This window comes from Equus asinus, chromosome 21 (genome assembly GCF_041296235.1).
Source record: "Equus asinus isolate D_3611 breed Donkey chromosome 21, EquAss-T2T_v2, whole genome shotgun sequence".
NCBI lineage: Eukaryota > Metazoa > Chordata > Mammalia > Perissodactyla > Equidae > Equus > Equus asinus.
In genome coordinates this window covers 16,090,770-16,104,507 of record NC_091810.1, presented here as the reverse complement: position 1 = coordinate 16,104,507, position 13,738 = coordinate 16,090,770, and the positions used below count along the sequence as shown (strand labels likewise).

Sequence of the window (13,738 nt, the reverse complement as noted above, 5' to 3'; positions counted from 1 at the left end):
CCCGCCCGCGCTGCCCCTCGCTTCCCCCGGCCGCCAGCGCAGGCCCGCGTCTCCTCGCCTCCGCCGCCCGCCCGCCGCACCCTCGCTTCCCCCGGCCCCCAGCGCAGGCCCGCGTCTCCTCGCCTCCGCCCGCCCCCCGCCGCCTCACCCGCGCTCCACCCTCGCCTCCGCCACCCGCGCAGGCTGGCGTCTCCTCGCCTCAGCCGCCCGCGCCGCCGCACCCGCGCTGCCCCTCGCTTCCCCCGGCCGCCAGCGCAGGCCCGCGTCTCCTCGCCTCCGCCCGCCCCCCGCCGCCTCACCCGCGCTCCACCCTCGCCTCCGCCACCCGCGCAGGCTGGCGTCTCCTCGCCTCCGCCGCCCGCCCGCCGCACCCTCGCTTCCCCCGGCCCCCAGCGCAGGCCCGCGTCTCCTCGCCTCACCCGCGCTCCACCCTCGCCTCCGCCACCCGCGCAGGCTGGCGTCTCCTCGCCTCCGCTGCCCGCCCAGCGCCGCCCGCCCCCCTACCTGGCCCCAGCCGCCGGCTCGAGTCGCCTCACCTCCGCCGCCCGCCCGCCCCGCGTCGCCGCACCCCCACCCAGCCCCAGCCGCCCCTCGAGTCGCCTCACCTCCGGCTCGGCCGGCGGCGCACGCAGCTCTCCTCTCCCGGACGCCCTCAGACTGCGCAGCCCGCACTGGGGCGTCAGCCCCACCCCCAGGCGGCGGGTGGTCCCCGCGACGTCCCTCCGGCTCTGGCAGGTGCTTCTTCCCCGCGCCCAGGAGGACACAGGAGCCTGCACTCCCCCGGAAGAGCCGCAGGAGGCGGCTGTGCCTGCTTTTGGAGACTCCTCCATCCCGGGGTTCTCAGAGCGCCACCTGCCTCCTTGTCCCCCCCGGGTCCCCTCCCAGGACCACCCGCGGAGCGGGGCGGAGGACGGGTCTGGCGGGAGCAGCGTCGTCTCCGTGGCCAGCCGGGCCGATGCGCCGGGGAGCCTGGGCCCTGCTCTGTGCAGCGGGAGCCGTAACCAGGGCCGCAGGGCGTTGTCTGGGGACCTTCCCCGTGTTGCCGCCTGCCTCAGAGTTCGGGGCAAAGCTGAGCACCCATGAGGAAAACCTCCGTGAGCCACAGTCACTCTCAGACTTCTGTGGGCTCCAGAACGAGGCGTTCAGGGCCTCACCTTCCCCCCGCCCCCAAGCCTGAATCTCTGAGGGGAGGCCTGGTTTTTAAAACGGCTTTACAGGTGTATTTCAGCCACAAAGTCGGCTCGAGTTTAAAAGAGCAGCCGCGTGGCCCGAGGCCGCTTCCCTTCTGCATCTGCAGCCAACGGAGTGCTCTCGAAGGGCTGTTCTGCCCCTCCGTGCGGTCGCCGAACTGCACTGAACCGGGAGCGGGCGAACCCCAGGGCAAGCGCCAGCTCCGACCTGACGCTGGGGACACCCAGGGAGCGACCCCACCCCCCGGGCCCGCAGCATCCCCTGGAGGAGGAGGCTGGTGTGAGAGGGCGAGACCCAGCGCGTGAACTCCCCGCGGCCGTCATTGCCTCCGCAGACCTGCGCTGCTCCTGTTCCCGGGCCTGGGGCTCCCACGCCGAGTGGGACCGGCTCCTGCCTCCTGCAAAGTACAGCAGCCAAAGGGCTGTGGGTGCAAAGGGGACAGAGCAGGTGTTCTCGGTGGGGCGGCCTCGAAGGGGAACGTGGAGCCCTGAAGCATGAGCCTGCAGAAGTAGCAGTCGTTCAGTAAATACGTGCTGATTTATTTATAGGGACAAGATGGTTTTAGGGGGGATAAATTCGAGAGGAGATGCAAGCATTTTATTCATCTGCAATGTCTCTTCCCTGGCAGCCAGGGCAGCCAGTTCTAGGACAAGCTAAAACCATCCCCTATTAAAAAAAAAAAAAAAAAAAAAAAGAAGAAGTTACCACCTAGCAGTCCTGGGGCTGGGGTTAAACCAAAAAAAAAAAAAAATCCTCAATGATTCCTAATTGTTTCTGAATACACAGGCTTGAGGAGTTTCTACTGGGTTCAGGAGGACGCTGTGACTTCTGCGTAGTGCTGGGGGGAAAAGGGTAGGAGCAGGGCCTATGCAGGCTGGCCTCAGCCAACAGACGCCAAGATGATGTCTACTGGCAGCTCCTCCGAACATCTGGCTGTCACCTGCATTGTTACTGTATCCAAAAGCAGCGGCCCGGAGCGCACCAGGATGTCATGACCACCCCGGAACACACCTAGAAGGGAAGAGAATAAATACAGGAGTGTAAGGCAGAAGGGGCTGCAGAGGCTAGGCTGAGGGTGGCGTTTGCAGCCACTGATCCGGGCAGCTCTGGTGCAGTGAAATGGGAGTGGCCTGGAACCAGGAGAGCTGGGCTGAAATCCCTGAGGCTCACGTGCCTTACTCCGCTTCTCTCAGCTGCAGTATCCTCATCTACAAAGTGGAGGAGATAATACTAACCGTATTTCAAGCTTCTGCCAAGCTCAAATACATTAACGGACATGGAAGCCTTGTCCTTGATGTCAGAGGCTCTCACACGTTGGCTGGATCTAAGAGCACGATGAAGGGACAGCCCCCGCCATGACAAAACTGCAGAGCAGGTGTCTGCAAGACCCAAGGACTGAGGGGCTTCAGTGGGCTTGGGGGCTGTCAGCTGTGAGCAGGGCACTGAAGCAGAGCTCCCTTCCCAACCCTGTTTATAAACTCTCAGCAAAAAGCATCTCCCATTTCCTTCTGTTCACTGTTTTACGTGTGATAACTGTATTGCCCCTCCCCTTAAATAAAGAGTCATTATCTCTTAGAGACACACCCAGATACACAAACATTTATATATAAAATGCTTTATCTAGAATTTGCTTTCAAATAATCTGGGGGTGAGAATGAGTAGGGGTATAGATGCTGTTAGTTATTGAAGCTGGAAGATGGGTACATGGGGGTTCATAGTACTATTCAATGTTTGTGTATGTTTGAAAATTTCCATGATGAATGCTTAAAATCCCATTCCTATTAGAAAAGATCAACAACCCAGTAGAAAATTAGACAAAGAATATGAAAACAATTCGCAGAAAGGGAAATACGATGGCACTTCACATTTGAGAAGATGCTTGACTTCATTCAATATACAAGAAATGTAAAATAAAACTACACTAAGACACCATTTTTCACCCAGACTGGCAAAGATCATAACATCTGATAATATACTGTGTTGTCCAGAGTGTGGGAGCAGAGGCATACAATTCCTATGGAAGGCACTAGAAATATTTATCACAATGAGAAATGCACTTTGACCTGGTAATGCCTTTGGAAACTTATCCTATAGATATCCTCAGTGCACACGTGCAAAATAAAGTATGTGTGTATACATGTATATGTGTATTCTTGGGTTATTCACTGTAGCCCTGTCTGTAATAGCTAAAGACTGGAACAGTCTAAGTGTTCATTGATACGGCTGGTTCTGTAACCTATGGAACATCCATACAGCGGGATATGAGGCAGCTACACACAGCAATGAGGATTCAGTTTGGGATGAGGAAGAAGTTCTGGAGAGGATGGTGGTGACAATTGCACAACAGCGTGAATGTACTTAATGCCACTGAACTGTACAAATGGTTAAATGGTTAAAATGGTAAATTTTATGTTGTGTATATTTTATCACAATCCAAAAAAAGAAAGAATGAGGACAGTCTATGTACTGATAGGGCAGATCTCCAAGATGCACTGTTGAGTGAAAAACCAGGTCCAGAGCAATGTACATACCATGTGTACATAAACATTTGAGTTAAAAAAGGGAAATGTGTCTGTATTCACTTTTCTAGCCACAAAATCCCTGGAGGACAGAGCGGCATTGCCTGTAATAGTGACACTGGCCGCCTGTGGAAGGGAACGGATGACTGGCAGCAAGGGTTGGGAGGGGGACATTTCACTGCGGGTCTTTTCGCCCCTGGTGAGCCATCGGCACTGTGAGTTGGGATCCCTGTGTTCCCAGTGGGCGTGCGTTCCCAGGATGCAGTGGCGTCTGCACTGCGAGCTGCCCAGGCCCCTCCCACTCAGAAATGCCGCTTACCAGCCAGGAGCAGCGTGTGGGTGTTCTTGTTATCCGGCACTTTGTCCGACCTCTCACAAGGGTGCATTCCCAGGAATTTCACAATATTGCCCACAGCCTCTGCACGGAGAAATCCCAGTATCATTAACCCACAGATCTTGTCTCCCTTTGTGCCACCACCACTCCCCATCCCCTAACCCTGCTCTGAGGGGCTTTTAATGAAGTGGCGTCTGAAGTATGCACTCTAGACATTGGCCCTGGATCCTTGGGGGCAGGGGGCAGGGAGGAGAGCAAGGGGAGAGGCACGCCAACAGTAGCCAAGGATTTTACCTTCAAGTGTCTTGATGGTCGACAAGGTGAATGTTTCCTCCTTCTCGAACTCATCTCCTACCTCATCCCAGGCTGCTTCGAAGTTCAGCTTCATGACCTTCTGGATGTGGTCAGCTACAGCGACTTCCAGGTCTTCCAGCTGGGGAGAGGGAGGGGGCCGTTAGGCACGCACTTCCGCAGGAGAAACTCCCTGTTGTGCACCTCTGCGCCTCTGCGCTGTACTCGCTGCTCATCCTTTCCTCCAACACATACAGCAGCTGCTTGCTCGATGCTGAGCACTGTGCTAGGCTCTGGGGACACACAGCAACTTGACTGGGTCCCTGTCCTCAAGGTGGTCACAGCCAAGTAGCGTCCCTTTAACAGAAAATACCCTGACCCAGTAGCCACCTTAGGGTGTCAGCTGCAAGATGCATCCCCTCAGGAGCCCCCTAGAGTCAGCGCCTCAAGGATCCAGGGCCTGTAGGGAGCACTCACAGAGGTCTGCTTCCTGTGGCTCGGTCACTCCTATGACTCAGCAGGTCCTCCCCCTACCTTAGCTGTGTCCTCTGGGCCTACCTGTCCTGGACGCCCACCTCCATCCTAGCTGTGTCGTCCCTGAACTTGACACATAATTCTTCCCCCTACTTCGGACTGAGTGTACCCAAAGCTTCCCCATCCATTTCCCCAACACATCTTCCCTGAGCCCCTGCTCTTGTGGATGTGCCAGGTGCACATAAGCAGGACGCGGCTCCTACACAGCAGCACTGCCTCAGACCCGCCTCTCCCAAGGAGCTCACCTGGTCCTGGGGCAGTTCCTGCCCTTAGGGTCATTGCTGACTCAGGGAGGCCCCTCCTCGACAGTGGTGCTAGGATGACACAACCGTGCATGTCAGTTATATTCCACAGTGACTGTCCCTCTTGTCATGAGGAGTTCTAGCAATCTCCAACCCCAGGCCGAGCATAACAGTCTGCACTCAGGTGGCACTGAGCCACTGCCCTATCGTCAAACCCCAGAACGATCCTGCGCTCGGTTCCATCCAAGCTCAGAGAGGTGGAATTTGAAGGGCTATTTCAGTGCATCAAAGGACCACCCAGCAGACACAAACTGATCCAGCTACTCTAGAAAGCAAGCTGACAAAATGAATCAGAGTCTTAAAATCATGCTTATCCTTTGACCCAATTATTCCACTTCCAGGAATCTATCCTAAGGAGATAATCTGAAATGCAGATAAAAATTTGCATCCAAAGGATGTTTAATGTAGCATTTATAGTGAAAATTTGAAATACATGTTTGAATTATGATATATCTACATAACAGAGTATTTCAAAGTCATTAAAAATTGTGTTTATAAAGTATTCGTAATGAAAGAGGAAAATGCTTACACTATGGTTTTAAGTGAAAACAGCAAGATGTATAACGTATAGAATGATCTCAATTATGCAACTCTCCCCCAAATAACTCCCAAGGACCACGGGTAATGTTTTCCTATTTGTTTACACTTTGTTTTTGTATTTCCCAAGTTTTCTTTCTGTACATGAGCATGTACTTTTTGAGTTAAAAAAAAGTTTCTTCCAAGGAGAGCTGTAAAGCCCAAAACAGCAAGAAAGCGCTTCACATCTCGTTGTCAGCTCCTGGAGGGAGTTGCTCTGCAGCCTCAGGCACAGAACTGAGCCTCCTGACACTAGCTTCTTCCCACATATTCATCCTCATAGCCATTGTCAGCGGTCTCCCCAGTGGTGGGGTCGCGGTCCTTGACAGTGAACTTCATCATGCAGCTGAACATGCAGGCCACTGCAGGGAAGAGAAGCTGGGTGGTCAGGATGTCTGCAGCCATGGTGGGGGATGAGCTCCTCCATAGGGCAGGTGGCCATAGCCTGCTCTCTGGGTCTCTGCTATGCTATCAGTAGTAGCAACATGCCATCCAACCCCACAAATCTAGACAGGGATGCCACTGCATGGAAGGCAGGAGAGTGAAACCACGGGTACAAGGAGTCTCCTCTTGGGGAAGGAAGAAAGAGGGAAGCAGAGATGCTGCGGGATGGCTATGTCCATGTATATAGTCACAGGCCCACTGTCCAAGGTCTGGAAAAAGCAGCTGGTGGTTTCCTTGGGAGGAGTGGATTTGGGATGGTTCAGTATAGTGCCTGTCTTTGTGCTTTCATGGTACAATGAGCACTGGTCTGAGGCCCAGAGAGACCTGGGTTCTGCCTCCTACCAGCCATGTGAACTTAGACAAGTCATTCCACCTGAGTCTATTTCCTCATCTGGGAACAGGGACAGCAGTACTTAGCCCCACAGGTCTTCAATGAGGATGAAATCAGATAATGTATGAGAAGTACCCAGGACTTAGCCATCATGCTGCTTCTCAGGACTGAAATAAGAGTTGAAGCTCTCATAGGAGACCAACGGCTAGTGCACAAGCTGCCCACCTCATCCTGATCCCAAGGGCGCCCACAAGGCCAGGGCAGTGTCTGGAGAAGGGCTCACCAGCTGTGGCGTCTTCCTTGGGCAGTGCCACCAGTGTGTATCAGGTCCCAGGCTGGTTGTAGGGAAGGTTCCGGGCAGGCACGTAACAGAGCACCTTGTAGGCCTCAGTGGGCTCCATCTGCACCGTGACATTCTCCAAGGTCTGGTCGTTGAGTGTGTTCGTGCAGTCAAACTGGACCACAGCGGAGAGGAGTTGCTTAGACACCACTCTAGGTCCAAGCCCTGCTGCCAGGAGGTCCTACCTCTCACCCTGTGGGCCAAAATGACCCCATCCCAGTCCCCCTGCCCAGGCTCCCTGTCTCCATGCTGACACTCAGGAGCCAGAGAGGTCCTAGGTCAAGGGCGAAAGAGACATACCAGGTGGTGACAGATCTTGTCATCAAGTTGGGCTCCCAACCAACTCAATGCGGGGGGCCATGACCCTACAGGACCCATCACCCTGGGACCACTCCCTGGGCCCAAGCCCCAGCAGGGCCTCAGCCCTCCCTGCTCACCTGGAACACCATGTGGTCAGTGAAGGTGTGTTTGGTGCAGCAGACAACGTACTCTGTCCCTGATTCAGTGAGGGCCACAGGCTCAGGCGAGGACCTGAAGAGAGGCCCCAGCCCATGGAACTCTGGCACTGCCGCCAACTGCTCTGAAACCCACAGGCCACACGTCCACTCAGCTTTTCAATTCCCCGACCAACTTGTGATGGTTTCTAATAAATGTCATGCCCAATTCTCAAGGTCTTTCACTCTACTGAGATGGATGGATGTCTATACAACTGGTTATTTGCTATTTCCTAAAGATACCGATGCATTTTCTCGTCTCCCTAACTTTAAATTGTACCACCCGCAACAACTACTCTCCTCCCCTCTGTCCCACGAAAGACCTTAGAAGCAATAAACTGACTGGGAGACCCCACTGTCCTACACATAATCCATTTGGAGACTCCCTCAACTTTAGCTCAGCAAGAATTCTTTTTTTTTTTTTTGAGGAAGATTAGCCCTGAGCTAACATCTGCTACCAATCCTCCTCTTTTTGCTGAGGAAGACTGGCCCTGAGTGAACATCCATGCCCATCTTCCTCTACTTTATATGTGGGACACCTGCCACAGCATGGCTTGCCAAGCGGTGCCATGTCCGTACCCGGGATCTGAACTGGCGAACCCCAGGCCACCGAAGCAGAATGTGCACACTTAACCACTGTGCCACGAGGCCGGCCTCAGGATTCTTAAAAGAAGGTGGAAATTAGGAAAAGACTAAGAGGATGAGATGAATGCTGTTATAGCCACAGAATCAGGCAAAAGAACAAACTGGTACTATACATTTGTCAGTTAAGACAAATGGCCAATAAGGAGATGTTCCAGATTCAGCATGTGGCAGAAAACCCAGCTCAGAGTGGTCTGTGGACATGTGGCAAAGCCTATCCCTACACCCCATAGCCAGGTTCCAGCACTGGGCTGGGTCTCCTGGGCCATCCGGGTGAATGAGGCATCTGGCAGCTGCCTGCACATGGCGTCTCCCTGTGACGGCTACAGCTGCTGCTGACCTAAATAACTTTGGAAATTCACGGAATCTGCAAAACTGAAGGCAAAAGAAGATATACATAGCACTATACTCTAGTTGATCAAATTGTTTCCAATGGGGGTACAGGTTAACAATTCTGATATCACTATACATATATGCTGGAATCAAACAATTAGGTTAATGGGTGGCTGATGGTGGGAGCCAGGTTTCTCACTGTTGGAATAGGAGGTTATGGTTCAGCAAGGGGAGGAGGCTGGAATGATGCATGGGGTAACGGATTAGAGTTGGAGATGGCAGTATGAACTCACGGTTAGCTTAATAGAGATAGAAAGGGTACGTATAGAAATTTTTATAGGTATTTGGATATGAGTAGGTTAGTATACACACAAATATCTCCTTGTTCTGTCAGCTGAGAGAGCCTACATGCAATGACACCCCAGTAGCAACAAGCGTATCTAGCACCCACATCTTGGTTTCTAATGCCGTTCTCCAATAAAAGGAACCAGGGTTTCTTGTTATCTACGAGTCAAAAAGGTACATTCAGAGAAGTGTTGCTTCCTTCTCATCCCTCTTCCCTATTCCCATTCCTCCCTTCTTTTCAGCCCTTTCCTACCTGTGGGTAACCAATCATTTTGATTTCTGCTTTATCCTTCCTGGACTTCTTTTGCACACATGAGTAGACACATGTATTTTCCTATATCTTCTTTCTTACATGACACATAGCATACCGTAGATACTTTTTTGCACTTTACTTTTTTCCCCTTAACTGTATATATGGAAATCACTCCATATCAGCTTATAGAGATGTTTCTCATTCATTTTTTTTAGGAGAAATCAGCACTTATTATGTATCAGACTTGTTATAGATTTGTTTCATAAGGGACTTTATTTAATAGCTCTGTCTGCTGAGGGACCCTAGAAGAACTGACATCCCAGTAGCAATGAGCACACCCAGCACCCAGATACTGGTTTCTAAGCATCATTCTCCAGTAAAAGGAACCACTGCTCCTTGAAAAAGTAGATGGTTGTAGGGTTGGAACAGGGAAGATACAAGATGAGCCTTGAACATCTGTTGGTGCCAGAAAGAAAACAAAGTACTCAGAAAAGGATGAGGGCTTGTCAAAAGAACACAGGAGCCAGACTTAAGGGTCTCCCGATGGCCAAACCTGGGACACTTTGAGCAACAAAATATGTAGTAATAGTATTGGATTATAACTGAAAGTATAAAATGAATATACATGAGACCATGGATATAAATAAATAATTGGGAGAAAAAGTATATGAGGAAGAGACACGTCTTCCTTTTAGAAGAATTTCAATTAATAAATGTGGAAGGAAAGAGAGAAATAGAAAATCACCATTTGGGAGGCAAGCCCAGTGGCTCAGTGGTTAAGTGCGCACGTTCCACTTTGGCGGCCTGGGGTTTGCTGGTTCGGATCCCAGGTGCGTACATGGCACTGCTTGGCAAGCCATGCTGTGGTAGGCGTCCCACATATAAAGTAGAGGAAGATGGGCACGGATGTTAGCTCAGGGCCAGTCTTCTTCCACAAAAAGAGGAGGATTGGTGGCAGTTAGCTCAGGGCTAATCTTCTCAAAAAAAAAAAAAAAAAGAAGGAAAATCACCATTTGGCAGCAAGACCATAACAGAAAGGTCCTCCAATGGATGCTAAAACTGGTGGGTGTAAGTTTGAGGAGAAACAGGATGTTTGCATAGTCTCGGAGGATCTCCCCCAAGATATTTATTAAGTACTATGTCTAAAATTTTATAAATTATAAAAATTTAAAAAATTTTAGGTGCAAATTTATAAAATTATAAATGTATCAATTACAAAGAGAAACATAGTAACTTCGTGGAAAAACTCGGCTTAACCAAGACACAGGCTAGCCAAGTGATCCAGGTTACCATCACCACTCGTAAGACTTATCAACATCATGAAGCCTTCGCCATGATGCACAGAAAAGAGCATAAAACTACTTGTGTCATATTTTTGCCCAAAATGCATAACGTGAACCTGATCACAAGAAAACCTTAGACAAACCCAGATTAAGGGACATTCTGTAAAATTATTGAGCAGTTCTCTCCAAAAGTGTCAAGGTCATGAAAAACAAGGGAGGAAGGCAAAACAGCCACAGATTGGAGGAGGCTAAAGAGAGATGACAACCAAATGTAGTGCGGGGCCCTGAACTGGATGCTGGAATAGAAAACAGACATTACTGGAAAAATCAATAAAATTCAAAGGTCTACAGTTTGGTTTATAGTGTATCAATACTAATTTCCTGGTTTTGATCATTGTAGCACAGCAATGCAAGATGCTAATATTAGAGGAAGAAATTGGGTGAAAGTTATATAAAAACTCTCTGTACTATTTTGCTACTTTTTGGTAAGTCTAAAATTATTTCAGTTTACAGGGGATACACCAAAAACATTAGCAGCCAGAAAGACTTAAACTGAAAGTGCGCAAAAAATAAATAAAAATAAAAGTTCAGGTAATTCTAACCAAGAGAAAACAGGCATCACCACATTTATAACAGACAAAATAGGCTTTAAAGCAAAAAGCATTATTTTGTAAAAAGATCACTACGTAATGATAAAGGGAACACTTCACCAGGACATATAATAATTCTAAATGTGTACACACCTAGTAATACTATGAAAATACATTAAGTAAAAGAGAACAGATTTACTAGAAGAAATTGACAAGTCAACTATCAAAGTGGGAATTTTTAACACAGCATTCTCAGTAAAGGATAGATTAAACAGACAAAACTTAGGAATATCAATTAGGATATCAATTAAGAAGCTTGATATAATAGACATACATAAAACCCTGCACCCAACACTTAGAAAATGCATGTTCTTTTCAACACGTATAAAAATTTACAATCTAACAGCTCATAAGGCAAGTCTCAGCAAATCCTGAACTGCTGTTCTACAGATCTGATCAGCAGCTGCCTGGGGTTTTGCCACACAGAGTTGAGTATCTCTGCCTCCATTCGCCTGGTGTTGCAAAAACAATCCAATTTTGATTCCAGGGTCATTTATTGAGTAGCTGTTCCAAGGTTCTAGGCTCTACACTAAGTGTTTGCTGTGGACGCCTCTGGAACATGGCGCTCAGCTACACCTAATTTCCGAGACTCTTTTGCGGTTAGGCATGGCCATGTGCCTAAGACTGGCCCATGGCGTAGGATTGGAAGCAACGTCCGGGACTTATGACACTGGATATGGGCTCCTCCACACTCTTTCCCCTTCTGCCGGCTGGAACCCAGGTATGCCATTGATCCAACTTCAAGCAGTTGAGGACAGTCTTCTAGGCGATGGCAGAACGCTAAGATGGAGGGAGCCATCTGGGTTCCTGAATACCTAAAGGGAGCAAAGCTGCCCTGCCCGCCTCAGAACTCTTATGAGAGAGAGAAATGCTCTTGGTTCTTGAAAACACATGATGGGTGGGGGCTGTTTGTCATAGCAGCTTCACCTTTACCCTAATACATCAGACTCACCCTGGATAAGAATCTCCCGCCCCCACCTCTGATAGTAACAGCTATTTTTCCCTCATTTTTTTAAACTGTGGTTTAATACACATAACATAAAATTTACCATCTTAACCATTTTTAAGTGTACAGTTCAGTGGCATTAAATCCATTCATAATGTTATGCAACCATCACCACCATCCACCTCCATAACTGTTCATCGTGTAAAACAGAGATTCTGTACCCCTTGAACAACCCCCCATTCCCCCTCCTCCCTGCCCAAGGCAACCACCATTCTACTTTCTATTGCTATGGTTGTGACTATTCTAAGTACCTCATATAAATAGAATCATACAGTATTTATCTTCTTGAGACTGGCTTCTTTCACTTGGCATAATGTCCTCAAGGTTTATCCATGTTGTAGCATGTGTCAGAATTTCCTTTCTTTTTAAGGCTGAATAGTATTCCATTGTATATATAGTCCACATTTTGCATATCCGTTCGTCAGTCGATGGACACTTGTTTCCACCTTTTGGCTGTCGCGAATAATATTGCTACGAACGTGGTTGTAAAATGTCTCTTTGAGATCCTGCTTTCAATTCTTTTGGGTCTATACCCAGAAGCAGACTTGCTGGATCATATGGTAATTCTATTTTTAATTATTTGAGGAACTGCCAAACTTTTCCACAGCAGCTGCACCATTTTACATTCCCCCCAACAGTATGAAGGGTTCCAATTTCTCTACATCCTCGTCAACATGTGTTACTTTCTGTTTTATTGATAGTAGCCATCCTAATGGGTGTAACAGTTATTTCGTGACGTGTGCCAGGCAGAGCCCTGTATGAACCCATCTCATGGACTCCTACCTTATCCTAAGTCCCTCTTGCCTCAGCCTCTGGGACACCCCGATCTTCAAGCTTCCTCCCTTCCTCACCTCTACTCCTTCTGAGTCTTCTTCTCCTCTACCCAAACTCTGAAGGTTGGACTTCCCTCAGGGCACAGTGCCAGGCTCTCTTCTCTCTCATCACTCTTTCTAATGATCTCATTCACTTCCAAGGCTTTATATATTAATTCATTAATGATTTTTAATCAGCTTTAGTGAGGAGTAATTTACATATAGTAAGGCTGCCATTTTTAAGAGTACATCTTGATAAGTTTTGACCACTACAATACGATGTAATCGCCACTACAATAAAGATACAAAACATTTCCTCCTCCCCAAAAAGTCCCCTCGGACCGCTTTGCACTCACTCTGCATTGCCGCCCTGCCCCCAGCCCCTGGCGACCACTGGACATCTGACATAAATGGAATCAAATAACCTGTAGACTTTATGTCTCCCTCCTTTCACTTAGCATAATGTTCTTGAGATTTATCCATTTTATTGCATTTCTTCCTTTCTTTTGCTAAGTAAAATTGCACTCTATGAATGCGCCACAGTGGGCTTCTCCAGTCACGAGCTGATGGACGTTTGTTTCCCGTTTTTGGTGCTCATAAATAAAGCTGCCACATTCATGTGCAAGGATTAGTGTGAACACACGTTTTCATTTTTCTTGGGTAAACATCTGTGAGTGTAATTGCCGGGTCATATGGTAACTATACTTTATAAGAAACTGCCAAACTGGTTTCCAAAGTTATCATTATTTAATTATTTTTGACTTGTAGAACTATATTCACTTGTAAAATTATTCCAAAAATATTGTTAGGCAGGAAAAAAAAACCTTGTTAAACTGCATATTTATTTCATATCCCTCCTTTTCCTTCGGACACATTTCCATGTAGTAAAGAACAGCTCAATAAAGTTTTACATATGTTATATATGCATAGTCATCACCCCAATCAAGACGGCACTCCAAGAAGGCTGCCTTGTGTTCTTTCCAGTCAGTATCCCTCAATGGCAACTACTATTCTGACTTCTGTCCTCTTTAGACTAGTTTTGCCTGGTTTGGAACTTC

At 48.7% G+C, this 13,738-nt stretch overlaps 1 protein-coding gene across 1 annotated transcript in view; it reads right to left on the bottom strand.

Annotated features, from left to right (window-relative positions):
- The window catches only part of TMEM40 (transmembrane protein 40), a 71,119-nt gene extending 58,723 nt beyond the window's left edge, over positions 1-12,396 (bottom strand). Inside the window, exons 1-6 of the mRNA XM_070492865.1 lie at positions 12,141-12,396; positions 7,300-7,393; positions 6,806-6,977; positions 4,339-4,477; positions 4,030-4,128; positions 609-2,202 (exon numbers count right to left, since the gene is read on the bottom strand). Coding sequence (XP_070348966.1) covers positions 2,072-2,202; positions 4,030-4,128; positions 4,339-4,477; positions 6,806-6,977; positions 7,300-7,393; positions 12,141-12,273 — 768 coding nt within the window. The 5' untranslated portion in view covers positions 12,274-12,396 and the 3' untranslated portion in view covers positions 609-2,071. Of the gene's footprint in view, positions 2,203-4,029; positions 4,129-4,338; positions 4,478-6,805; positions 6,978-7,299; positions 7,394-12,140 lie in introns of the transcript that reaches the window.
- Positions 12,397-13,738: the final 1,342 nt, after the last annotated feature.